This window comes from Leuresthes tenuis, unplaced genomic scaffold (genome assembly GCF_036924035.1).
Source record: "Leuresthes tenuis unplaced genomic scaffold, fLeuTen1.0.hap1 SCAF_13, whole genome shotgun sequence".
In the NCBI taxonomy this organism is placed as follows: Eukaryota; Metazoa; Chordata; class Actinopteri; order Atheriniformes; family Atherinopsidae; genus Leuresthes; species Leuresthes tenuis.
In genome coordinates this window covers 10,622,582-10,647,671 of record NW_027325367.1, presented here as the reverse complement: position 1 = coordinate 10,647,671, position 25,090 = coordinate 10,622,582, and the positions used below count along the sequence as shown (strand labels likewise).

Here is a 25,090-nt window from a genome sequence, read left to right as displayed (position 1 = left end):
GTTTTCCTTCTTTTTTTTAAAACTCATTTTCTACTCTTAACCCCTCATCAGAGATGTCAGTTCGCCTTTGGTTCCTGACAGCGCTGAGAAGCTCCTCTGTTTCCTGCCTCTGACGTGTTTACTGCTCACGTACACTTGATTTTTGTCACCCCTCCCATAAGAAACGCCACATGACCTGTCAAGTAGGAAGTGTCGAGCTAGCGGGCAGCAGCAACAGCAGCAGCAGCAGCCACCAGAAACGCACGACGAGGAAAGAGGAGCGAAATATCTGAAGACTTTCTCTCTCGACGTTTTCCTCCACAGACTCGTTTCTCTCTTTGAAACAGGCTGAGCTGTCAGTCGGCCGCAGTCATGTACCTGAAGGTGGTCTTTTTCTCGGTGGCTCTGGTGCTGATTGGCGCGGCAGCCGCAACAGACTCAGGTAAGTTTTGCGACCTCACACTGCACAGCTAGCGGCTAATTGCAGCCAGGGTCCCCCGGTAAACAGACTTTATCCGTCTGTGTGACCCCGTTTCAGCTCTTTAGGCCCATTAGATGCCTCACTTTTTTAGTATGGTAGTGTCACGTCAATTTTCTGTCTTACCAAGGAATATTTGCTCTTTTTTGACAACTTCTGAGCTTTATTGCCACACTGGCCAGAGGGACTCTAGCTGCCAGCTAACGCTTTAGCCTGCTAGCAAGCAGTGACCTGAAATAACATTTATATTGTGTGACGTTGCCTGCAATATTGGTGCAATAATGTGAATTATGAGAGGACACAGGCGGGGATTGTAAGAGCTGAAACAAAACTGTTGTAACCCAAATTGATCAGGTATGAGGGACCAGATCAGCTTATTATGTAACAGTCTTACATTGCATAAATCATGCCCCAAACAATAATTTATTTGGCTGTTGTGCTCAGCTTTATATTTATGCTAACAGATTGAACGTCATTATTTCAAGGTAGAGCATCTAAATCAACATTTGTGTGGCGACAGTCTCTTCCTGTGACATGTTGGAAGTCCCTTTATTTACAAATTACCATAACTGAATCTGCTTTATTCCCAGATGTGTGTTCCACTCTGCCATCATGTGAGGCATGTGAAGCCAATAGTGACTGCCGGTATGTTAATTGCACAGGATCTCCTAATTGTGAGTATCTCCCAAATGTGTGTCAAATTGTGTGTAGAGGCAGCTACGCTTATTCGATTCCAGGGAATGGAGGCAGGGCTATTACCACTTTTCTAAAGCTAAAACAGTGCTGTCATCTCATGGCAACACTGACCAGCTCTGTGGATCTGAGTAAGCATGTTTTGTAGTAAATTATAAATTCAAGCTAAGTGTGGAGTACATTCTGCTGTCAATTGTACCTCTGATCACAATTAACTGCAATTATTTAGCAGAATTTTTAAGAGATTCCATTCAACTATCTACATTTTGCTGTTTCCGCAGTGTTTTGGCCCCTCACTTTTGCTATTCTTTAAAGGCATCCACAGATCAATCTCTGTGCACTTATCTTCTAATAACCGACTCACTGATGTAAGTGAGCCCTGATTAGAATTAACGTCACATGTTGAGTCTCTTAAGCATTGCTGTGCCTTTCCACCAAATGGAAAAAGAAGAGCCCAGTTAGTTTTAGGTGAATAAGGGTGGCAGTCAAGGGTGCTAACACCAGTAATGATAAACTAACAGTGGCATAAGATTAACAGAAAAATTCAGTTCAGTTATTATCTCACTCGTCTATATTGCAGTCAGCTACATAAAGTCTGTACTATTTTAAGACTAAATAAAAAAAACAAAACTAAAAGTTCGGGATTACTGGGGCAGGATGTGTCTCTTTTTCTGACTGTAGCATTGGGGTCATTTTTTTTCATTGTGGTTTAGATGGCCTGCACCTCAGAATTGCTTCACTATAATTTCATTATGTTAATGCAAATACCCATCAAACCACGAGTGCTCTGAATATATTAAAAAAAAAAAAACCCTGACTTCTGCAGCACAGAGGAGCATTTAGGAAATGGGCTTCGGTTTTTATTTTTTAAAACCTAATTTGGAAGTCTGCTGGTTGTGGTTTTAAGAAACTGCCTCAACAAAGCTAAATGACTCAACCAACTGTTCACTGCATTCTCCCCCCTGACGGTTTGGTGGGTTCTTGTTTCACTTTTTTAAGTTAGAGGTGTCAATAGAGGTGCTGCTTGTTTTCTTGCTGTTAGGATTTTAGGTTTATCAAACCAGTTGACTCATACATAGCATTGTGTTGTTTCCAACTTGCTTGTTTGTTGGCTTGAAATTGCTGTTTGGTAGTGGGGGAGAAAGAGCTTCATTGAGCAAGAGTTCAGTATGTATGGCCTGGCATACGACAAGCCACTTGTGATTGTAAATAAGACGAAAAGGAGAGGAAGGAAGGGGATGTGTGGCAGGAAAGCTGTGAAGGAAGGAAAGGATAACTGCATAATTGACAAGAACGAATGTGCCAGAAGGATAACGTATTTGCTTAACGATTGTTGTTCTTTTGATTTATGCCTTGGCCTCAGTTCAAGACAAAGCGTGCACTGTGATTCAGAACTGAATATCATTTCACTTGAGGCTCGAATAATAGACGCTATTGACACTCCAGTAATTTTTAACTGTGTCACAGGTGGAGCCAGAAAAACCAAAGTGAACCGAGTTCCCGTAACAGTTAAAATTAGTACAACAGGCACAGGTGTTTTAACCGTCATGGGAACAGACCTGTTTGACAACTTCAATAAGAGGCTTTGAGTCTGTCAAGGAGACTGCATTGAAATCTAGTGATCCGACACCCTCCTCCTTCTGATTCAGCTAAGAATGTTAAATGGCCCTAAGATGATACATGACTCGATGATTTATCGAGTGGTTGAGCAGGACAGGCAAGACTGCTGTTGTGTGCCTCTTCAGAACCGTGCAAGACAAGATGGCTTCTTTGTTTTTCTGAAGGGAGAAGCCTGTACTGGTTTATAGTTGCGTTTCATGCACAGGATAAAAAAAAAAAAAGAATAGCTCACCACCCACAGACGCGAAAATCCTAAATCAATATATGTCCTTTTTAGATAAGTTTTAATCTATACAGCCTGATTTCATCAACAAAAGCTTGAAGCAGCAGCTGTTTTTCCCCCTCATTTAAATAAGACAAGTCCTCTAGATGGAATACGTGTACTTTGACTCCTTTAGCACTCTTTACACACCAGAATAAACAACATACAGACATGCCTACTCACCATTAAGGCAGGCACAACCCTGCTGAAGAATAGTGACTGTCCACCACATAGTCTCCAGAGGGCTAAAACTTTCACAAACTCTGGGATTAATTATCTTTTTATTTTTTTTTATTTTTTAAATGAACTGAGCACAAACCGGAAAGGTCAGCTCTGACCATTGAGATGGCTTCTCTTAAGCACAGCATAACCGCGTGCTGTGGCAGCCAGTGAACGCCTACCACATTGTAATCACCAGATTTATCTTTGGTCTGTAACCAAGCACTTAGTGTCGGGAGCACATTTCCCTGCAGCCTTGTCTTTTAAAGCTCAAAAACTTTACACGTGTACACAAAAGCTCTGCAGATGTCGACTGCTCCTAAACTCAGAGGCTGCTTTCTGTGGTTAGCACGAGGACCCATGAGGCTTTGCAGCATGTTGGTTGTACTGCATGGTGATAATATTGTCATCATCTTGGCAAACGGTGAGAGCGAGTCCTACCTTTCGCAGCTGCCCGTCAGATAACATTTCTCTGACCAAGTCAAGGGAGAGAGAGAAGGGGGGGGGGTGGTTCTTCCACATGGCTCAACATGTGTAGATTACAGTGTGACATAGAGAAGCCTAAATGGTAGCATTTCATTGACCATTGATGTATGTAAATCCTAGTTTGAAAGGCAGTTGCAGCTTTTTAAGGGTTTCGAACTGATATTTTGCTTTATAAGAGGCGTGTTGTTTCTTGTGCAGGTTATTTCCCAGGTAATTTGTAACACTGCTGTAAAATCATGTAATGCCACATAGTGAGCAGTCAAAAAATGGCAAATGGGTTAATTAAAAACAGAGCAGCTGCACAGGATAATAGAAACCGAGGTGCTGTGTGACAGCAGTAGATGTTCATCTGAAAAACAACCAAATGCCTCAAATAACTGAACCAACAGCAGAATGACACAGATTCCGCTGAACCTTTGCATCGTGAGCTGCACAAACGAATAATTTTTGCAGAGCAGCTGTTTTACCTGGATTCAAGGCCAGTGCACATAGATGAATAATCTGATGCAAGGACCACAAAGCCCAGCACTGGGAGCTGTGGAAAATGTAACACAAGCTAGAGAGTCATTTTTTACCTTATTTGGAGACAGCCAGAAGATGCTTTAACAATTGCTGCTGACTTGCTTTGTGTAAAAAGTTGCTGTATTTGTAATTTATGGGAGCCCATCTGGTGGGAGTCACTAGGCTCAGTCGGCCTGGATTATCATCCAAGAAGCTACAACGGTGTCAGCCGCCGGGCATTTTCCAGCGTAGGGCGTACCACAGAGAACTCTCTCTTTATGATGTTCTGTATTCAGGATGATGTTTCCTCCATATGCTCATATAAATAAACTCAAGCGTGGTTTTTACACAAAGAAGAGGTTAAAGGGCTGTAATGGACTTCCCTGTGACCAGATTTAACTGTTAATGTAGCTTTATGGGAAATGCCTTCTTCCTTTTATGCATTACTTGGGGTCAAGTTTTAAGAGCCGTAAAACAAGTAAAGGCATACATATGCGTGTGTGTGTATGTATATATTTAGCTGTCACTCAGCACTGTTAAATGGTGGAAAACACAAGAAAATGTGATGTTTTTGTCCATTTGACCTGTTTTCACACAGAAATTAAACCATGATCACAATCATCTCAAATGAATGTGATTACACGACTTAATCGGTAATTATGACGGGCCTTTTACTGCGTTCTCATAACAGTTCTGATCGTTTAAAGCATACATTTTCTATGGTATAGTTAATAGGGTCAGAGGGTTTCAAATCTTTGAATGATTATTGTTTTATAACATTATCGCTGAGCATTTGAAAAGCGCTCATTATGTTTTTAATCTAACCACAACAACTCGAGATATATTCAGCGTGTTGTGTATGCTGAGGCCAAATACTGAGAAGCTGTAACTATCTATTCTATTTTAGCCAAAAACAACCTACAATTTGACCTGATTACACTGAAAAATAGTTCAGATTTGATCAAAAATGGTATATTTGAGTCATTTCCTGCATAGCATCTGGACAATGTAACAAGGTTTCTGATATGATGTGCGTGCTCTGGTTTTTCATAGAATTGCGGACACAGTTATGCTTGAACAACAGCAGTTAATCGACTGGGTGTGAAAAGAATGTGAAGTCACAAGACGGCGACTGTCACAATGCCTCATTTACTTTATCACCGTGACACAGACCAAGAAACTGACACTAATCAATGGAATTTCCCCTTGCGCCACTTGATCATGTCTGTAAATCAATAAAAAAAAAGACTTTGTGGGGTCTCTCTGGGTTAAAGTGTTTGAGACAAGCAAGATCTGATGGCGGGGCAAAGTTCCTGTCATGGTTAATGAGTAATACAGGAAGATATAATACATCTGGATGATTGAACTGTGACTCAACCAACTGAATACAGAACGCCTTATAAGTGTGCCAGAATCTACATTTTACACTCTCGCCCCTTCATATTACAGAAGGAAATGATCAGTTGCACTACACTGAACTAATGGAAAGAGTTTTTGTTCCTGCTTGTACCTCGATGACGGATCCTAATGCTTTCCTCCACAGCTTGAAGGTGTATTTAGTACTGTATTCTGACTCCTTTAGCAAGAATAACAAATTACGCCAGGCATCGTGTGCACCAAACGTTCCACGCACAGCAAGGGGAAAATGATTGTATGGTCTGATTGGGGGACAGAAAAGGTACCATCCTCCAACTGCAGGATGTGGCTCTGTGGTAGCAACTGCTCTGACCTTCCTGTGGAGAGGATGAGGAAGGACAGCTGATCCACGGCTAATCGCATCGCTCAGTGCGTGGTTGCTCTTTGGAAACGTGAAATTTTAACAAATCATCATGACTCAGTGTTTTGGACTGTCGTTTCTAATATATTTTTCTTTTTTTTTTGGACACACTCATTTTGCTGTTGCATTGCCAACCCTGAAATCGCCTTTTGCTTGAATAAACTTCATTCGTGTAAAGCTTAATCGGACATTTAATGCTTCATACTTGTGTCTCTTTCAGCATTTGAGTGTCGCAACATGACTCTCGTTGGAGACAACGACACCTGCAGCAACGCCAGCTGTGCTGGTAAGTTTTACTGCGTAGCAGGTTTAAATACGCGAGCAGAGTTTAACATTTTACATTAACATGTTCTTCAGGACCCAGAGAGAATCAGCATAAATTGCTTTTTTTTCTAAGTATTGAGAACTTTCATTCTCTGCAGATTCTGTTTGGGTCCAGTTATTCTCTTTCTAAGATGTCAGTCTGTGCAATTTTGTCTAATCGGTCTGCTTTATTTTTGTGCAATAAAAAAAATTTGGCAGAGCATTAGAGAAATAATCCATGTTGTATTGAGCATAATCTTGTTTGGGTGGTTTGTCTTGCTTTCCTTTGTACATCCTGTCTTGGTGTTGGTTTCCTGTCCAGCTGTTGAAGTGTCAACAACCCAGACTTCGACTATCAATGCTTCTGTGACTGCTTCCCCTCCCATTACAACCCCCCATACCCCTGTTGTCACGACCATCTCTAACAGCAGTACCACAGGTAACTTTTCCCAAAAAATCCTCAGCTGTTGTATGTAGCCTGTGTTGTCCAGTTTGATGTGGGCGTGTTAATAGTGAAATATCTCAAAATCAAGCTGATTTAGATGCATGTCTCAGTTATTGTAATTGAGTGTATGAGATTTAATTTAAAAAATGACTTTATTTACACCTCTCCTAGCACTTCAGACATGCTTAAAACACCTTTCGAAATCCCTCTTCTGATCACTTTTAATACTCGCTGTCTCAAATGAGCGACTCTTCCTTTTCAACTTCCTAGGAGAAGTTGCAGCAAAGCTAATCTGATGAGCACAATGACGATGCAAAAATATCTATCAGTGGGTTTGAGTTGGCATGAAGGCACATTCAACTGTCAACGGTCGCTCTCAGAAGCCTCCGGATGTTAAAGTCGAACAAACGCATGGTGCACAATGACACCTCAAGCCCTCATGGTTGTGCTCCAACCCAAAGCACCTTTGTTTGTCCTTGAGGTTCGCTGATGGCTACTGTTTGATGTCTGAGTTGTAGCCGTAGACCCATCTCGTGCCAACAGTTTCAGGTCAGTTATGACGTCGTAAATACACTCCTGTAAGTGGTCAGAACAGGACTTCAAGGAGGGTCCCAAGCATGGCAGGAGCCGGGGGAACAGACAGCAGCTTAAACTTAAATCTGGCACAATTTTTTGCTTTTTCCAGGTAGCATCTGAGCTTTTTAATGGCATAAAATATTTAGCGGAGCTTCTGCTGTAAGCAGCAGAATCGAACTTTACTGCACAGGTTACAAATGGTCTTTAAATACACAGGGAAGTCACAGGAAATGTGAGACCCACAAGACATGGGTGTGAAATGTTTGAATTCGCTCTGATCAGCCTCACTGTTGAGTGTTGATTCTCTTCACATGTATTAGAGCTGTTGAAAGCCACATTCACAGTCACCGCTGCTTCATATCAAAACTTTAGATCTGGTGAAACGTGGGGTGACCTTATTTATTGTGGATGGTGAGACGAAGCAGCCACATTGACTGGTTGAACAATACCCAAATGAGTCATAAGCTGAACACCTTCAGTGAAGTGCCCCGCTGTATTTCTGGTAGTGTAGGAAACTTCCTTCTTCTTTGAGGTTTGAAATTACATGTCAGTCAGTTGTTGGTTGATCCATCTTGGTTGTACTATAAAGGAGACAGCAGTTCTTGTCACTTTATAGTTACTCATCAGTAAAACTGTGTCAAATCAGTTACTTTTGTCTTGATAAGATGTTGTCAAAGCAGCTGAGATTGAAATTTCAATCACATAACATAACGTTTGTAAAGGCTGATGGTTGGGATTTTTACTGTGACTACTGCAGGCAACACAACAGTTGCTACCACAGTCATACCGACTTCTAGTGCCAACATATCCACGACTGCAGCTACAGCCTCTACTTCAGGTGAGTTGGACATTCTAATAAAGAAGAGTTTTTAATCCTGGCCTGTAGTGTACATAAAATAAGTAACCGTTATCCTTTCTTAGCTGGAACCAGCACAATCAGCCCCACGTCATCCCCCTCTGAGAAGACCTCCACGTTTGATGCAGCAAGCTTCATCGGTGGAATAGTGCTGGTCCTGGGCCTGCAGGCCGTGATCTTCTTCCTCTACAAATTCTGCAAGTCCAAGGACCGTAATTATCATACCCTTTGAAGTGGCTGCACTGTAGGATCCACATCATTCAACTAATCTCCACCACATTGACCCTTCCAGAGAAAACTCCCCACTCAGCATGCACTCATCGGGGTGGACTTGAACAGTGTTTCCAAGCATTTTTATCCCCCTCCCCCCCTTTTCTTTTCTTTTTTTTTTTTTTTTTGCAGTATATTTATGTTTTTGTTTATCCGACTTCTTTTTACCTCCCATTGAAGTGCGTATGAAAGCAGCCATGCATGCCTGTATGCATAAATTACTCCATTTCAACCGTTCAACGGATCTAAACTGACAGGCATTTAGGTCTTGAGCAGATGGATTACATCACCTGGTAGCTACCACCACCTCCATCGCGTTGTTAGTCATTCTGCAAAGAGCATTTCCCAGCATAATGAGTGGGCTCGTGTTATTTACAGCCCCTCTTCTCATTCCTTCGTCAATTAAATGCACCACATGGGAGTTGAAGAATTAGTCATGTATATAGAGAAGCTTTCCTGTTGATGCTTGGATTCATACAACTGCAAAGTGGTAGCTCACATCAGATTTTTTTTCTGGTTCCCCCCCCCTTTTTTTTTCTTTCGGAAACGCTGTTTGAGATCACAGCTATTCTTAAATGTGACGACTGATGATTCAGTTGCTTTTAGTCTGTTAAATTGTAGGTTTCCTCTCCTCGGCGCAGCTGTTTTATGTTTGTGTTCTTTGATGATGTAAAAGAGGCAAGGTTACTTACTCGGGAATAAAAGCAGCATCCAATCATCTGGTGTCAGGCAGAAAAGAAAAAAGCGCTATTCGATGAACGTCTCCCTTTGGTGTTGAGGAGTGCTGTGGGTTTTTTTTTTTCTGTGGTTCAATTCTCCCGGGAAATCTTTCACCCAATACAAGATGTTAAAAATGTCAAACGCCAACTGCCAGTAGAGCAGCTCAATGCAATAAATTACGTATCGAGTTAATTTCAGAACCACAAATCTCCTAGCTGTTACTTCCGATCATTAAATCTTTCCCACTCGGGTTGCTAATGCGGAGCTGGTCCTTCAGTTCTTCAGAGTGGTTTAACGGGGGTCAAAGTGAGTGAATGTAGAGTTTTTCAGAGAATATGAGTGCTTCGTTTGTTTGTGTGGAATAGAGATTGAGGTTGTCAAAGAATGGCCTGCACCTATCTTGATATGGACAGTGAAGTGCCTTTAATGTCCAGTGCGAGTTAAAGCGAGTAATGGTGACCCTTCCTGGTTATGGCCCAGAGTGGTGTTGTTAGTTTTTGGTAAGAAAGCAACAGTATCGCGGTTAGAACTCAAGGGCCTTGATCAGTCTGAAGGTACAACAGGTGACTATGTTCAGTGTGAGAAATCTGAAGTTATCCCACTGGTGACTGTGGAGTAAATAATTTAAACGTACTCTTGATTTATGTGACATCAAATACCGCCCCTGAATCTCTTCCCACCTCAGGGTTTATGTTTAAGGCCTGAGCTGCAAAGCGTGTTGAATTGAACATGAACGGTGGGGTCGGGGTTTGTTAAAGGTGCAATAAACCCCGAGAGTGCACCTCCTTTTTTTTCTTTTTTTTTTAAAGAGTGCATTTCAGTAAAAAGAAAAAAAAAAACAAAAAAACATTTGACCTTTTGAGTGTTGGTTTTGTCAAACGAGCGTTTGCACCTCTGATTTCTGGCTTTGCTGCGTAAATGATCGACTAAAGTGCGGAAATGCAACAACAAGGCGGCTGTGCTGCAGCTCATGTTCATTAATTAGCTCGCCGCTAACTGTACCTCCCTCCTGTACATAGCCATGTCCCGTTTTTGTTCATCTTCCAGATTTCCTCTGAAGGAAAGGTTAAATGAAGAAGTGTTAATCAGAACATTTTTCTTTGTAGTGGCTTGACTGTCGGGCAGGTTTTGTTCAAATGTCTTTTTCCTCCATTAGTGCATGCAAGATGCTTGGAGATGTCGTTATTTTTCTTTCTTTTTTTTTTTTTTTTTTCAAATGTTCTTCTCGTTGCATATGCTCGTAGGAATCTAGATACATTTAAAAACCACTTGATTATTTGTGATTAGCCCATATGCTAGTTAAAAGAATGCCTTGAAACGGTGTGCATTGAGCCAAAGTCCTACGTTTTGGCATGGAAATTGAGCATTGCACTGATAAGCTTTGTTTTGTAACTTTGCCTTGTAAATGTTTTTCATGGTTCTGCCAAAAAAAAAAAAAAAAGAGGAAAAAAAAAAATCAGATGCTTGTACAAATACTCTTAAATATTAAGATTACGACTGCGTGACCGCCGACGTTAAGAAATCCACAAATGCAAATGGTTTGTTTTTTCGCTTGTATAACTTGAAGTTGCATGTTTTCTGCTGCTCACCATTTACACGCCTTTAAACCTACAGTCACCTGGTGGCATTAGGCTTCAGCCCAAAGACCCAAGTGGGGCAGGCAGGCTAGAGTTTGGCCTTAGCTGCACCCGTCTGCTCACACTCTGCATGTGGAGACCCTTCACCCGAATTAAGAGAAATATTAATTGAATTATGTTATTCACAGCTGGTGAGTGGGCTGCTGTATGTCTGTTGAGTGCTCTCTGTTTTCAACATTGTAGCTGCATTCCTTGAGAACACGGCATCACATGTAGACATTGTGGTGTCATAACACCGTTCGTATCCATGGATACCTGATGTCCATTGTGTTGAATCACTACAAATTGCCCAGTCTGTGCACCTCCTAAGGAAAAGTGCCTTATTCAGTTTCTATTGAAAATTCAGTTGTTGTAGAATGATGCGCCACACATGCTAAATATTAACAGGACTCAGCACTTTCAGGCCCATGTGAAGTGGTTCTCTGTGTTGTTTTCAGCTTAAATGTATGTTTTTGTCACTCTCGGCCTTAACTTCTTGATTAAAACCACAAACCATTTGCAAGCGACGAGCTGTCCCGGCAATGACGAGGCTAGTTTTGTTTCAAAGCTCTCATCAGCATTTGGTGCGTTAGGACCAAAGGCCTCTTGAATAATGAATATCAAATGAATGAAAAAGGTTTCGGCTTGATGAATCCTGGTTGTGGCCTGGACATCTTTTCACCGGCTCTCTGTAATAAAATTCGATGGTAAAGTTGTAACCACAGACTTCTCTATTGCAACACTTCCCCCACTTGAACTCCACTTTGGTTGTAATTTGCAACTGCTGCATTTGATGACTTGTTTTCTGTCTTGGATTTTCAAATTTACTTGGTCGTGGAGGGCTCGCCTATCAGTTTTCAGCCTTGCAGTGTTCAATTCAAAGAGTGATGAGTAATTTTCTTCCTCTGCCTTGTGGCTTTATTGTTAAGTGCACACACTGTAATGCTGTATCTTTTACCCATTCTTTTAGTGCCCATTAGTCCTGTTGGTACAAGTTCTGGCTTTTCTCTCACCCTACATACACAGAGCCATATGTAGACACTTGACAGTGCCACAATGCCTCCTGAAATGTTTTATCTCCTTCTATTCATCTTTTCTTTTCTTTTTTTTGCCTCTCAAGCCTTGTTTTCTGGTGTTGCCTTTAGTTTCACAATGTTAAGCCAATAAAGTTTGAATATTGTTCAACAAATCACCGTATTTACCTTTCATTTGACAGCTCCGTCGACATCCTCGGAGCTCGAAATTTACATGAGTCGTGCGAGGATACACAGCCAGGTCTCACAGGGCTCTGTCGCCATGGTTACAGCAGCCCTGACAACAAAAGGTGGCCTATCAGGTTCTGGTTCGTCTTTATCGCTCCTGTAACTAACACTTGGTCAACAAACTCTCCTGTTGAAGAGGAAGTGAACAGTAAAGTGGTTCAATCGAACCACAATCATGCAGCGTATTCTGCATGGAGGCAAATTCAATACTTTGAGCTGAATCAGGTTGTCATCTCTCTCTCTCTCAGCGTTCCGAGTGTCCACTGAGGAAAAATGCAACTTTTCTAACAGATACATATGGGCATGCATGCTTTTCTTACATTGCATAATTAGGCTCCACACCTCTGGCCTCTGACCAATCACAGGCTCCCAATATTATTCTGATGGGTTAGTTAAAAACTACAGGCCTCAGAGAACAGGATTACATGATATACACTTAACTGTATGATACTTTTTCTTTTTAAAACAGTGCAGACTTCTTGAGAAATATATTTTTTTAATTAATGAATGAACAAATCACAGCCCCAAAAACATAAAATCATTGCTTCACCTGTTATATACTGGATGTAAAACACAAATTGACATCCCATTTATGCCAGTTCACATACAAAATGTCCTACCTCTATTTATATGGGCGCGCCTCTTGAAATCTGCTGAAGTTATAGCAGGATTAAAGAGTAGACTAACACTTGATCAGGGATTAAAGTCACCGTATGTACTGTTGATGATGCTACTCTTTAGTCTAGTCTTAGGGCAGAAGATTTATCGCAGCCACAACCATAGAACCCCCTCGCCTTTTCAAAATAACCCGTTTGTCTCACACTCTTAACGAGACGCACATTTCTGAGGCTCACAGCGAGGTTCTGCTTATGGAGCAAAAACTGATCGCTCCAAAGGAAATGCTGGTGAGGTTGTGTGTCCAAACTGAAGAATCTCTGTCCGGTTGACCGCATTCTTGAGTGAGGTGTGTGTTGCATACGATGTTTATTTGTGCTGGACAGGCCGTTTTTCTTCCTATGACCAAAAGTCCTCAGTTTCCTGGAAGTTTCCCAGAATCAAAGATAGTTTCAGGAATCGACCTTTCCAGTTAGTCTCTGTGTCCCTTTAAAAAAAACTATCTGCAACCCACTCTTTATTTTTCTTGGTTTTAAAGCTGACAAAGCTTGTGCTGCTCGATTAAAACCACCTCCTATGGGCCTCTCACGTGGATGAGAAAAATCCTATTTGTCCGCTGACACACTGGTGTCGCCACATATTAATTTGTCTGATCGAAACACCTCCGAGACAAAGCATATCTACATTCTTGGAAGAAAATGGAGTTGTTGCTGTTGGCACAAAATACTTTCACACACCCACAGCAGAACGCCTGACACAGACCCTGAACACACCACTGCCATTCAGACAAAAAGAGGGGTGTGCAGTCACAAGGTTTCAAAGTTGCAGGGTCAGGAGAGTGCACATGCAGCACCAGAGATGTTGCATACGAGGGCAAGGGCCGATCTCGACTTGCCTCAGCTAACCTGATTGCTGTGTCGAGTCATGCTGTGTAATCTAATATGAGAGCACAGAGCAACAATGCATTAGGTTTAGTCTCTCTTGCAAACGACAGCTCAGTCCATTTAACCGAGCAGTGCACTCAGGATCATGCCAAGAATACCAGGACCAGCGAATGTTCGCTATACAATTATCTGAATGCAGAAACCAGCAATAACAGTCATCTGTTGTCTTCTTGCCTCCATCTCCAAAATCTTTGAGGGGGAATCATGGAATGTCTTCACTTAAGTGTTTATGAGAGACACAGGCAGAGTTGTTTACTTGGTTATTTGTGCCTAGAGTAACTGCCTGAAATAAGGTTAAAAAAAGGTGACCCTTATGATACAGTAAAAATGTCAACTGAGCCCTGATGACCTGGAAAATAATGTTATGAGGCAGCTTTACATGTTAGTCAAGCTATTCAAGCCGGACTGAATCAAATAACCGGAGCAAATACAAGTAAGGTATGTAAAGAATGTGTCCCGTCATCTGACCAGCTGGGAATTACGATCGCTAACAGCTTTCATAGTTTAATTTAAGAGTAAAGTACCGTTTTGGTCGCACAGGGAAAAAAAACAAAACATTTCCTCCTAAATGCACAAAGCTAAAAACCCACAGTCATTTGACCTGTGGCCATATTTACTCAGCTGTCCCGCCAGCTGCCTTAGCAGCGTTTAAAGTATTTGATACTTTTGCACTGAAGACTGAAGCTGGACTGAAAGACTTATCTTATTCATTTCCATTTTAAATGTTATGCAGTGATATGACTTTTCAAAAGTAGAAACCATCAGATCTGCACTGCCATCTAGTGGCGGTTATTGATGCTCCAAAAATGACAACAAAATAAATAGAAACCTCTGTGTGCATGTGAAACATAGACAAAAATAAATACACTGTATGTAAAGAGAATAGAAGGAGCTTTATTTAAAAAAATTTAATCCAGCTTTATTTCAGATTAGATATACTTTGAATGGCATCATTTAAATAGTTTAAAGTCAAGGTTCATCAGTTGTAAGAGATGAGGGACCCTCACGGGTTCAGCCACACTCCTCTTAACGGATTTCATAACACGTGAAAAACACTTTATTCCATCTTTGATTAGTTACTAAATCTTACCCGCAGGCTGTTTAAAGACGAGGGAAAACAGGCTGCAGGAAGTCGGGGGGGGGGGGGGGGGGGGGGGGGTCTCAAACTTTATTCAGCTGTGGTATCAAAAATAGCACAAAATTCTCAGTAAGAGAGTCATGTTTCCCAGGTCAAGTCATCTTGCTTTAGGCTTTTCCTGAACTTCTGGGTTTCTCTGAGGAGCTGCAGGTTGTTCTGAGTCGTCATACCTTTCTTTGCTTTCTGTTTGGCCTTAACGGGGGAAGGAACAGGTGGCTTGATCCCACTCGGCCTCCTGGCTGCGAGCTCCTCCTCATGTGACTGGCTCTGAGTCAGTCTATGGACCTGTGGAGGCGCAGAAGACAGAAAACATCACCGACCAACAGAAACTAGGATGGGTATTTAAACAAATTAAATGTGCAATTAAAAATGCTCCGTTTTGAGTAAGCTTTTCCATATACAACAATTACCTGGTGATCAATTCATAGAATTAGATCTAATCTTAAGATTCCTCTTTGTAATTGGATCGGGACCGACCTCAAAACTATCTGAGAAGCCACAAATACTGCACATAGGTAAACACTTTCATATCCGAACTTAGAACAAACACATCATACTCTGCGGTGAAGCTCAAACTTCCAAAGGAAATAACACCTCCAACAGCATATCTTTGATGTAAAAAATATCTTTAACTTGTTTCATGATTATAATAATGATCTTTCACATACCGTCTGCTGGTGTTTGCGGAGCTTAGAGATCTGGGTTGACTTCTCCTCCATCCTGGCGACCAGCCTCTCCAGGTCACCCTGCAGGTCCTCCCTGTGCTCCCGAGGTTGGGTTGCATCTATCCGGCGCTCCAGCTCCTGATGCTCACTGATAAAAAGAATTTAAATGACTAGAATATTAGAAAAAAAAAGGTCTATATAAAAAAACAACTATAAAACAAGGGACACTCACAAGCTCATCTGTCCGAGCTCATCCTGCAGAGCCAAAAGCAGGTCGGACAGCGAACTCAGGGACTGATCCGAAGGTGGGCTGTCAGGCTTCTGAGAGGCAGGAACAGATGTAGAAAAGTCCCTCCGAAGGCTTTTTCTGGCTCCACATCCAGACCTGTGCAGAGCAGCCGCTTGTTCACACAGCTTGGGCTGATGGTGCTTCATCATGTGAAGGATGCTTTGTACATTGGCGTGAACTGAATGGCTTGGACTTGTTGACTACGACGGGTAAAAAAAAAAAGAGGCATCAGAACAAGAAAGTATTTCATCATGCGTGGTTGTTAAAGTTCGTTCAGAGGTGACTTACTGTTCCCGCAACAAAGGGCAGTATTTTGTGCCTCGGGTCTGATGACAGCTGGCTCTTTTTGGAGGTTTTCTGAGACAAAGCGAATCCCAGATGAGTCAGAACCGCTGTTTTCCTCATTAACATGCCAGCAGTTTATTAGCTTTAAAAGTAAAAAAATAAGTACCCCTCTTGTCTTTTTTGTTTTCTTCTTTGGCTTCGTTTCTTCCGTAGTTGGCACAGACAAACGTAGGTTGACGTCTAACTCCCTCTGCAGCTGTGGACATGGAAATATCAGTGGTTACATTTACAGAGAAATATGATTATTTGAAAGAATCGCATTCATTTGCAGCCAGGGACTTGTGCTGCACATCATGCCCATGCGGACATCTTTGGCATAGGGTGCCAAATATCTGCATTGTCTGTCCACTCCAGGCTGACTCTAAAAGTGAGTCAATCCTCATTAAGCCCCATGCTAAAAAGCCCCACCTCACAGCCAAAAGAAAGAAACTTTACAACCGAGGTGTCTTTAGCTAATCTTTACATAACTCCTTCGGACTGTATCGTTGCTTAATATCAAGCCTTATTACAGATAGGCTCACAGTGAGTGGCATGTGAGTGCAGTGGTCAATACTCAATGAATGTGGATACTGCTCCTGAGTCCTCAGTCAGATCCATTGATTGCAAATCACTTTTGCACCTAAAACCTAAGACGGTGATGGTTAAATGACAAACTCAAGGTTTCAAAACAGTATTGACAGCATGGTGGCTGCATCCATTGTCTATAATCAGCATAGGGCTGGATTGTGTAGAGATTTAAAGGCAGTTAATCCTCAACTATGATCCAAAATATCTATTGAAGACTGAAAGTGACTGACCTCATCTGCCTTCTCCTGCACTAGTTTCCGTTCATGCTCTTCTTTCAGCAGCCTCTGCTCCAGGATGGAAAGTTTCATCTGGAAGTGGCCAACACACATTAAAGTGGTGAACTTACAACTCAGCTTGTGGGGATTAGTTACTCAAAGCAGCCCGTGTTACCTCTGCTAAAGTTTGGGTTCTGCTCAGTTTGAGACACTCTGATTCCAGTTTCTCCAGCTTCTCCTGCTGAGTTTTGTTGTTTGAGCTGCCTGTTTGCTGGCTTTGCAGTGAAGCCTAGAGAAGAGCAAAAAGGGGAAGGAGAGATTATCTCTCCATTTAGTGACATGCATTTATGTCAATTACAGTCCAGACACGCCAGAGATAAACAGAAACCAAACCACATAAGTGCAAAGAAACAGAAAGCCCCTTGTTTGTGAAATACGGAACGTGGATCAGATTAGGCTCACAGTTGGGATTTTATCTTAAAGAAGACCCTCTTCTTAGCAACTGCACCCTTTTACCTGATTTTCCATCAGAGTATTCCTCTCCTTCTTGGCATTTTCAACCATTTTCCTCATGTAGTCCAGCTGCTTCTCAAGAACGTTACAGCGAGCCTCTGCAGACTGAAGTTTCAAGTCAAGCTCTGTCATAAGCACAACAAACTATCAGAACATACAGAGGATAAGCTGCATTTTCATAACAATATCATCAAAGTGCAGCGTCGTCATCATTTACCTCTCCTGACAGAGTTATCTGAATCAGGCAGCTTGGCTGCTGTTTGGCTGTGTGAAGCTGTGACCTGTTGATGCTTTTGAGAATCATTCGAAAACTGATTGTAGCTCTTCTCTGCTTGCTTCCTCTCCAGCTCCAGCCGCCTGATTTTCTCTTGGAGGGTCTTTAGTGCATCAACAACAGCTGGGGGAAGAGTTACAGAAAAGCATCCACAAACTGAGTAGAATGTGGTTCAACAACAACAAATAAAAAAGAGAGTTAAAACTATGTGAAAGACAGAGCCGTGCCACACCTGTACTGTCAATATTGCGTGTAGTCTGGGACAGACGGCGGGCCGTCTGCTCCATGCTGACAGATGAGTCAGCAGGAAGCTTTGGCTGTCTCGACACCGACACTATCCTGTCTGGAGGCTGGTAGTAGCTCCCGATGTAGCTATTTTTGGAGGGCGAGTCTAAAAGCTACAAATAATGAGAAGATGTTGATTTAGCAACTGCCACCAATCAGTACGTCATCTATCAATAAAGAGCATAGTCCATAAATTAAATACTAACAAAAAAGTTCATACAGCTCGAGATGAAGTCTGTGACATTTCAAGGTGTATTCACTGTTGATTCCAATGTTGTTTTCTGAAATGCTGCAATGTTTTCTTGACATGTTCATGCGTTTTTTAAAGTAGTTTGAGGTAGTTTTTTTTCTCCCTGAGGTGTTTTAGTTAAAATGTCGTCTTTTAAATAAGCTCTTTTATTGTGCAATGTGAAATCTCATGCTTTCTATGTCTTGTTTTATTAAATGATCTATCAAACGTTGTGTTTTGTTTATTGCAACTGTGTGTTTCTGCTTTACTGTTGTGTTTGGTCACTATATTCGAACACAGAAATATAGACCATGCGGACGTATAAAAAGCGAATCAAGAAAACCTGCTTTTCTTGGGTAAGAAGGCAGTAAACTGAGATAAACTACTGGACAATCGCCAGCTTCCCAATGCACTTTTTTATTTTTTTGCAGCTAGGCGACAGTTAGTTTACAACAAACCCATCGGTTTGATAACTTAAACTGCAAATAACTATTAAAAAACAATAGTATGATAAAGCTGCTAAAATATTACTTTCCAATCAGTATCGCATAGGTTAGAGGGATAAAAAAAAAAGGCCAAATCTTCACATGAACACTGCTAACGGCAAGTTGTTGGACATGAACAATGCTGAGCTAACAGGCTAGCCACATCCGAAGCTAACGGTCAAATAACTGATGTTACCTGCTCACGGTTTGTATCCATTCTGAGATATAAATGCCTCTAAACTACATATACGTTTATCTTTAACACTCCCGGATTCATCAGCGGAGTTGAAAATGACCCCCCGTCGGTCGGTAACTGACAGTTGTTTCGCACAATTTGCCAAGCAGTCCGGACCTTTTTAAATTTCCCTCCGTTTCTCCGCTCACTTCACTGTGGTTCCGCCTGATCACCGCTTCCCCCCTCCGGACTCACCAGTTAAGTTTCAGGACATGTAACAACATCTACACATGTTTTGTCACTCTCACACAATATAAAGTTTAATATGATGTTTATAAGGCGGAAAAAAAAATGAAAATAAACAAAATAAGAAAGCAAATCTCGTTCTTTCTCTGTCTGCCTCCCGTTGAAAACAGAAAAAAGGGCCTACAGTTACATTGGAGGAAACCTTTCAGCAAGATAAAATCCAATTGTTTGCATATCTTAAATGAACAGTAATAATATAAAATGTCTAACTGTACGTAAAACACAGCTACACGTTGACGAGTCGTGCTGCTTCTCATAATGATGTTGACAACAGCAATTTCTCTCATATGTGTGATAATTAAGCACTACTTATTACAACTCATGTATCATGACAATCTAAAAGCTGTTCTCACACAATGCATAAAAAGACCTTGTACACAAGCGTAAAAAAAGTAACATATTGCATGAAACAAATGTCGGCTTATCACACTAATGTAGCATATTTTCCTTCAGATAAACAAATAGATCGGCTCCAAAATATTACAGAAATGACTCCAGTCCTCCGTGATATCTCTGGCCTTGATTTATGAGAGCACTTCCTTGAAGATTGCAAGTGTTTATTCTAGGAAAATAATCACATGGCACAATGGAAAATTAAATTAAATATATCTTGTGTAGAGATCTGCACAGTTCACTGAAAACTCGTGTATGTTGCTAATTCTGTAATTACTTTAATAACGTCAGTATGCTTTTATCTGTGCAGCAAAAAAACAGCATATCTTCTTTTACAAGTGCTATTTTTTGCACACACATTTCTAACATACCAAAGTCCCATTTTGACAACTGTACACACAATGTGATACCGATAAGTCTGTATTTAGATCAGTATATTGGGCTGTGCCAGTGTGCAGGTAGGCAGGTAAATACAAGTGAGGCTGAAAATAAAACAAACTCAATGGAAATGTACAACATTTTCACCTTTCTGTCTCCTCTGCTGTTTTTCTGCCTGCCTGTAATATCTGATAAACAAGAGAAAGGGGGGTTGAGTCTACTTACGAAATGTATCATGGGGGATGTGGTTGACAACGGCTATCCTTCAAAACATACATGGAGAGAAGACAATACATCTCCCATGAACACCTCCCCAGCTTTCCACAAACCAATCATTTACTAGAATCTGAAGGTAGCCGCCCTAGAATCCCCTAAAACGCCTCTCATTGGTCAAGACGCTCTGCCAATCAAATGTTTACCCTCAACTCGTTGCCTCCCATCGTTTCTACCCTGGGAGTAAGTGGTCAGTGCTGAGACAAGGCGTCCCGTTGCAGAAGACTTGCACCAAATAATGTGGATAAAGTGAGTATTTCAGAATGGCATTATTTTCTATATGGCTCATAGTGAAAGGTTTGTGCATGGAAATGTTATTTTCAACCAAGTTCTCGTGTACTTTACTGGTGTCTTTGTTAACGGTCAGCTTGAAAGCATTGACAAGAAAGGCAGAGACAGGCAGGCAGGTTGAATGGACTTCACTGACAGGTTGTATTTAAACACGAAATGTCGAGTTAATATTTAAATAACGATGTCATCAACCGTGAGCAAACGTTTTTTCTTTAGTCAAAGCAGTCTGTACTTCTTTAAATGTAAGATTGGACAGTTTGTCCACATTGTGTTATTTTTTTTCTTGAAAATTGGCAAAAGAAAAAATATCTCAAAACTGAAATCGGTATGTACTAATGGCAAAACATTTTCACCAGTATAAGGAATGAAATCCATAATAATGCTACTGACATCATGGGTATCAGAGGCTTCATGTCGCACTTTTCGGGCACATGGGAGTTTTTTTTATAGAAACGTTTCTACAGAAAGAGTGTTGGGAAAAGGGTCTTCAGTATGATGCAATATGTCTTCTGATGATATATTTATGTCATGTTCTTTTCTGTTACATTTCATTGTAATGAAAATCATATATAAATCACATTATACAGAATGCTTATATTATTAGAGTATTTGAAGGTGAGCTCTTTTGTACAGATAAGGACATTTTACAGCGACAAATGCAAAGTAATTGTCTCTGCATTACTGCACATTTTGAGTATTTTTTTCATGTAATCTTATGTATCTCCTGGCACAAATATGTCTGTTTAAGCCAATATTGGGTAATTGAGGCTACTGATCAATTTATAAGTATCTGACAGTAGTGGTAATGCACATACCCACCTGCCCCCTCGTAAGCATAATGTAAAGAAATATCCAGCAGTGTGTATTTGTCTCATGTGCTGTTTGTCTGCAGCCTGTTGTAAGACAGCACGAGCATTAGACCTACGTACCAAGATGGAGGTGCAGAACCAGGAGTCTCTGGGGAGATGGAACGGACTGGGCAGTCGGGATGCCAACTCCAGAGCTGAAGCAATGGAAAACATCTGCCAGGAGGTCATGAGGAAAGTGGAGGCCATTGGACCAATAACATCATTGGCCCCCTCGCCTCCGGCCTCCGGAAGCCCCACCGAAAGTGACTTGAATGACATCTTGGCTCACCTTCTCATGCTTTCCAGACGGTGTCCTTTTGCCGATATCAGAGAGCGATGCATCCAGCTTCTGCACGACATACAGGTAGGAGATTCATGTGATGCACAGTGAAACTCTGGAGAGCTTTTTATTTGTCTCCTGTGTTTGTTGTATGTTTCTGCTGCCATCTGCCATCCTCCTCTCTTCACCTCTTCATAAACATGGCAAATATTGTGGTTTAGTCAAACGCTCACCAAGACTAATACACGTTTTGCCAAGTGGATTACAGTCAATGACACAATGAAACACCTCAAACTCATTAACTTTTAAACGCATCCTCTGTTAGTTATAATGTAGGGTCTAAGACGGATACATTTCAATGGTCTGAAATTTAAAATAGAACATTTTCGTCCATCGCTATGTAATAAAAAACACTCGATGGATACTTTAATCTTTGTCAAATAAAACACAGTTTTTGAGAGACTGCAAATAGTTGTAATTTATTTTATATTAATATAAACTCTACTGTAATTTTAGGTGCTAATAAGGTGTCGTTGATTGGTTTAAATGTTGAACAGTTGATATTTATGTAGAGTAACCTTAGATCTCTTGGATCACACTAACTAAAAGCAGTATTCTGTAGTTTAATGGTCAGGGCTCTTATGTCATAATGTCCTCGCAGTTTCCATGAACACGAATGCAAAAAGTGTATACAAATAAAGTTTCATCATTTGTTTTGCAAGATATGTATGTAAATAATGCTGTTAGTAATAACAGCCAGATCAGTCTGTGCTGTATATACATGTAACACAGATTAAAGTACAGTAATTGAGTGTTTCGTTTCTCTGGTTCGTTGCTTTAACATACATTTTACATGCTTTTACGTACTTATTTAACATACAATAAAAAAGTCCCATTATTGCTGAAGCCCACAGAGCAAATCCTACCAATGAAAATCACTGACCTGTACATGTGGAGGTATTCTGCGAGAGCCATGTTTACTGAAAATACCAGTGCCCTTCACCATCAACATCATAACAATATGCTGCTTGAGATGTCTGTCTTTTTATGTCTTTTTCTCTTACTTAAGTTTTTACAATCAGCACATTCTGACGTTTTTTTTTTATGCTGCTGATTTGCCATGTAGCTTTACCTTGTCTGATGAATTCCTGCAAGATCACAGTCTTGAGAGAATCCATCTTGCCCGTCTTCAAGCTACACGTCTGTGGCCAAAACATAAAGGTTTGGACCATCAGTGTCCTTTATTAGCAGTTATGGGCGGGTTTTATGGTGAGATGGCAGTCAACAGTGGCAGCTCATTTTCGTTAGCTCACTCTGATCACTGATCTGATTGGCTGAAATCTGCTTTTGACAGAAATAGACGGATGCTTCATTCGGTCACCTGCGAAGCAATTTCTGAAAGCGGTTGCCTCTTTTCGGAGAGTGACTCCGCACCAACGCAAAGAGCTGCACTCCATGTAAATGGTTGACCCACTCCTATTCAGTGGTGCAAACGACATATAAATTTTTCCCATCTTCTTAGGGATAAGCTCCTCCGTTGCTGCTCATCTGTCCCTTCTACTCAGCTCATGAGCCTGTGCAAGGACAAGGAGCAGAACCGATTCCTACAGAGGACTTCCCAGATGCTTCCATGTTACAAAGCATTTGGTACATCAGGTTAAGCGTAACTGCCTACTGGTCAGTTATTAATGTATGGAGAGGGATTAGATTACAGGAATGTCCCCAGGCAGAACGGTGATGGCTGTTTCAACCACTGCTGACATCAATATTACGCTTATGTTTCAACTGAAGTCTGTGTTGGCACCTCCAGTGTGCCTTACACTTTTTGACTTATATCAACGGCTGTCAAGCGGGTGTACTTTTGTCAGCAATTTTGCATTGTGACTGTTTGCTAAACTTTTGATATGAACACGTTTGATGAACCAAATGGAGGATTTCTCCTGGTTTTAGCGTGCTGTTGGCTGCGGCCTGTTCCTCTTAACGAGTCCTCTAATAACAAAAACTAAGCTTGTTGTTATTCGGAGGAAATGACTGGCAGAGTTCCTGTTTGTGCAGAACTGTTTTTGGAAGATGGAGGAGGAAGGGCAGAGAGAGAGAGATGAGAGAGGGAGAAAGCTGCTTTGAGGGTTTAGCAGTGCGATACAGTACACACCGTCTGGTATTTCTGAATTATGCTAAGCTGCATTTGCACAGGGCTTGCCAAAGGCTGCATTTATGAGCCCAGTGTGGCAGCCCATGTTGGTCTCCTCTCATTCTTGAAGACCCCCCTCCTGACCAACACACACAAACACCTTTCTCACACTGACAGGGATGGGAGGGGATAAAGAAAATGGAGGGAGGGGAGAGCTCCAGCTCAGACAGACCTCTAATTCTGATAGATCCACTAATAAAGACAAAATCTTTGAAAGCACAGACATGGTCTTTTCCTCATGTCCTCTAGAAGAGGAATGCCTCCTGCTAGGTGAGAATAATGTACCTAAATATGGTCTTAGCTTAATAATAGTAATTTTCTGCTAGTTTTCGCTCCTCTGTGCAAATCCTTTTTGAGCTTTTTAGAAACTATAAAAGAAAGGAAATGTTTTTTTGTTTTTTTTTAATGGCTGCCGCATGAAAAAGATCCAATTTTAGGCGCTATTGTAGATGATTAAACACAAAAATAGTAATGATGGTGCATTAAGTGCATTAGGGAATGAGTGCTGGCACTCTCCTTGCTTATGGTTAGGATTGAACATTTAGTTAGAAGTGAAGTTATCAGCCTTGTGAAGATTTTAAGGCTCACCAATTAACATGTTTGTAAAATCTGTCCTTAAATCCCACTTTAAGCTTGGGTTCATATTAGTGTCACTTTGTTGGCTGCAGTTCTTTTATCATTGTTATTTTTCATATTTCAGTTTTACATTAGATTTTATTTTCCTTCACACTTTTCTTTGAACACAACCAGACTAGCTTGTATGTGGCCGTACAGATATAAAGCTACGTGCCTCACGTGCACTTTTTTCCCCCAATCTGAGTTGTTTATCATCCATCTCCCCGTGCACATAGAGAAACAACTGTCAGAGTGGGATGGATTTGGAGGGTTGAGAGCTTGAAATGCTCTAATATTGCTGAGTCGCAGGGGTCATGGGTTGCGGGGTCACAAGCAAAAATAGGGTTCTGTGTGCTCGGGGAGGGGTCAGGTTCCCATAAACCGTCCTTGTGTGATGGTCTGCCGGGGTGAACAAGGGTCAAAATTGCTTATCCATGCAACCCGATGAGGATGGCGGCCATTAGCAGATGCTGTCGGAGCTCCCAGTCTTATTGATCTGATGCTGGTGACAGCACAGATGGGCTGAATTATTTTACCAAATACACACACAAACAAATGCACATACTTATGAATCAAGAGAAACAGCAGTTAGACTCTTTAAAAGTAGTGGGCAGGCTGCTTTAGGTGACTCTCTGGTCCCCTTGTGCCCTCGCTGGCTGAGAGGAACTCAGTCTTGAGAAGCTGGACAGAGTCGGATAGAAGTTTTATTCTTT

General features: G+C 41.3%; 3 protein-coding genes across 4 annotated transcripts in view; 2 read left to right on the top strand and 1 right to left on the bottom strand.

Moving 5' to 3' along the window:
- Positions 1-128: 128 nt before the first annotated feature.
- Positions 129-11,990, top strand: cd164 (CD164 molecule, sialomucin). Of its 2 annotated transcripts, XM_072361707.1 has the most exons (6): positions 129-421; positions 1,048-1,131; positions 6,236-6,301; positions 6,641-6,757; positions 8,097-8,177; positions 8,261-11,990. In XM_072361707.1, exons 1-6 carry the CDS (start codon positions 352-354, stop codon positions 8,425-8,427), a joined length of 585 nt encoding a protein of 194 aa, XP_072217808.1. In that variant the 5' UTR covers positions 129-351; the 3' UTR covers positions 8,428-11,990. The 2 variants fall into 2 exon arrangements, with proteins under 2 accessions (XP_072217808.1, XP_072217809.1); XM_072361708.1 differs by lacking the exon at positions 6,641-6,757 and having other exon boundaries at positions 133-421.
- Positions 11,991-14,528: 2,538 nt separating this feature from the next.
- On the bottom strand, positions 14,529-19,096 carry cep57l1 (centrosomal protein 57, like 1). Its single transcript, XM_072361706.1, has 11 exons — positions 18,824-19,096; positions 17,861-18,026; positions 17,572-17,751; positions 17,358-17,479; positions 17,017-17,130; positions 16,857-16,934; positions 16,166-16,255; positions 16,003-16,071; positions 15,658-15,914; positions 15,429-15,573; positions 14,529-15,045 (listed from the first exon to the last, which is right to left on the bottom strand). The coding sequence occupies exons 1-11, from the start codon at positions 18,842-18,844 to the stop codon at positions 14,839-14,841; spliced, it is 1,449 nt and encodes a 482-aa protein (XP_072217807.1). The 5' UTR covers positions 18,845-19,096; the 3' UTR covers positions 14,529-14,838.
- A 1,214-nt stretch (positions 19,097-20,310) lies between these two features.
- sesn1 (sestrin 1) overlaps positions 20,311-25,090 on the top strand; it is a 53,781-nt gene continuing 49,001 nt past the window's right edge. Inside the window, exons 1-2 of the mRNA XM_072361695.1 lie at positions 20,311-20,401; positions 21,336-21,655. Of these exons, the coding sequence (XP_072217796.1) occupies positions 21,377-21,655 (279 nt within the window). The 5' untranslated portion in view covers positions 20,311-20,401; positions 21,336-21,376. The remainder of the gene's footprint in view (positions 20,402-21,335; positions 21,656-25,090) is intronic.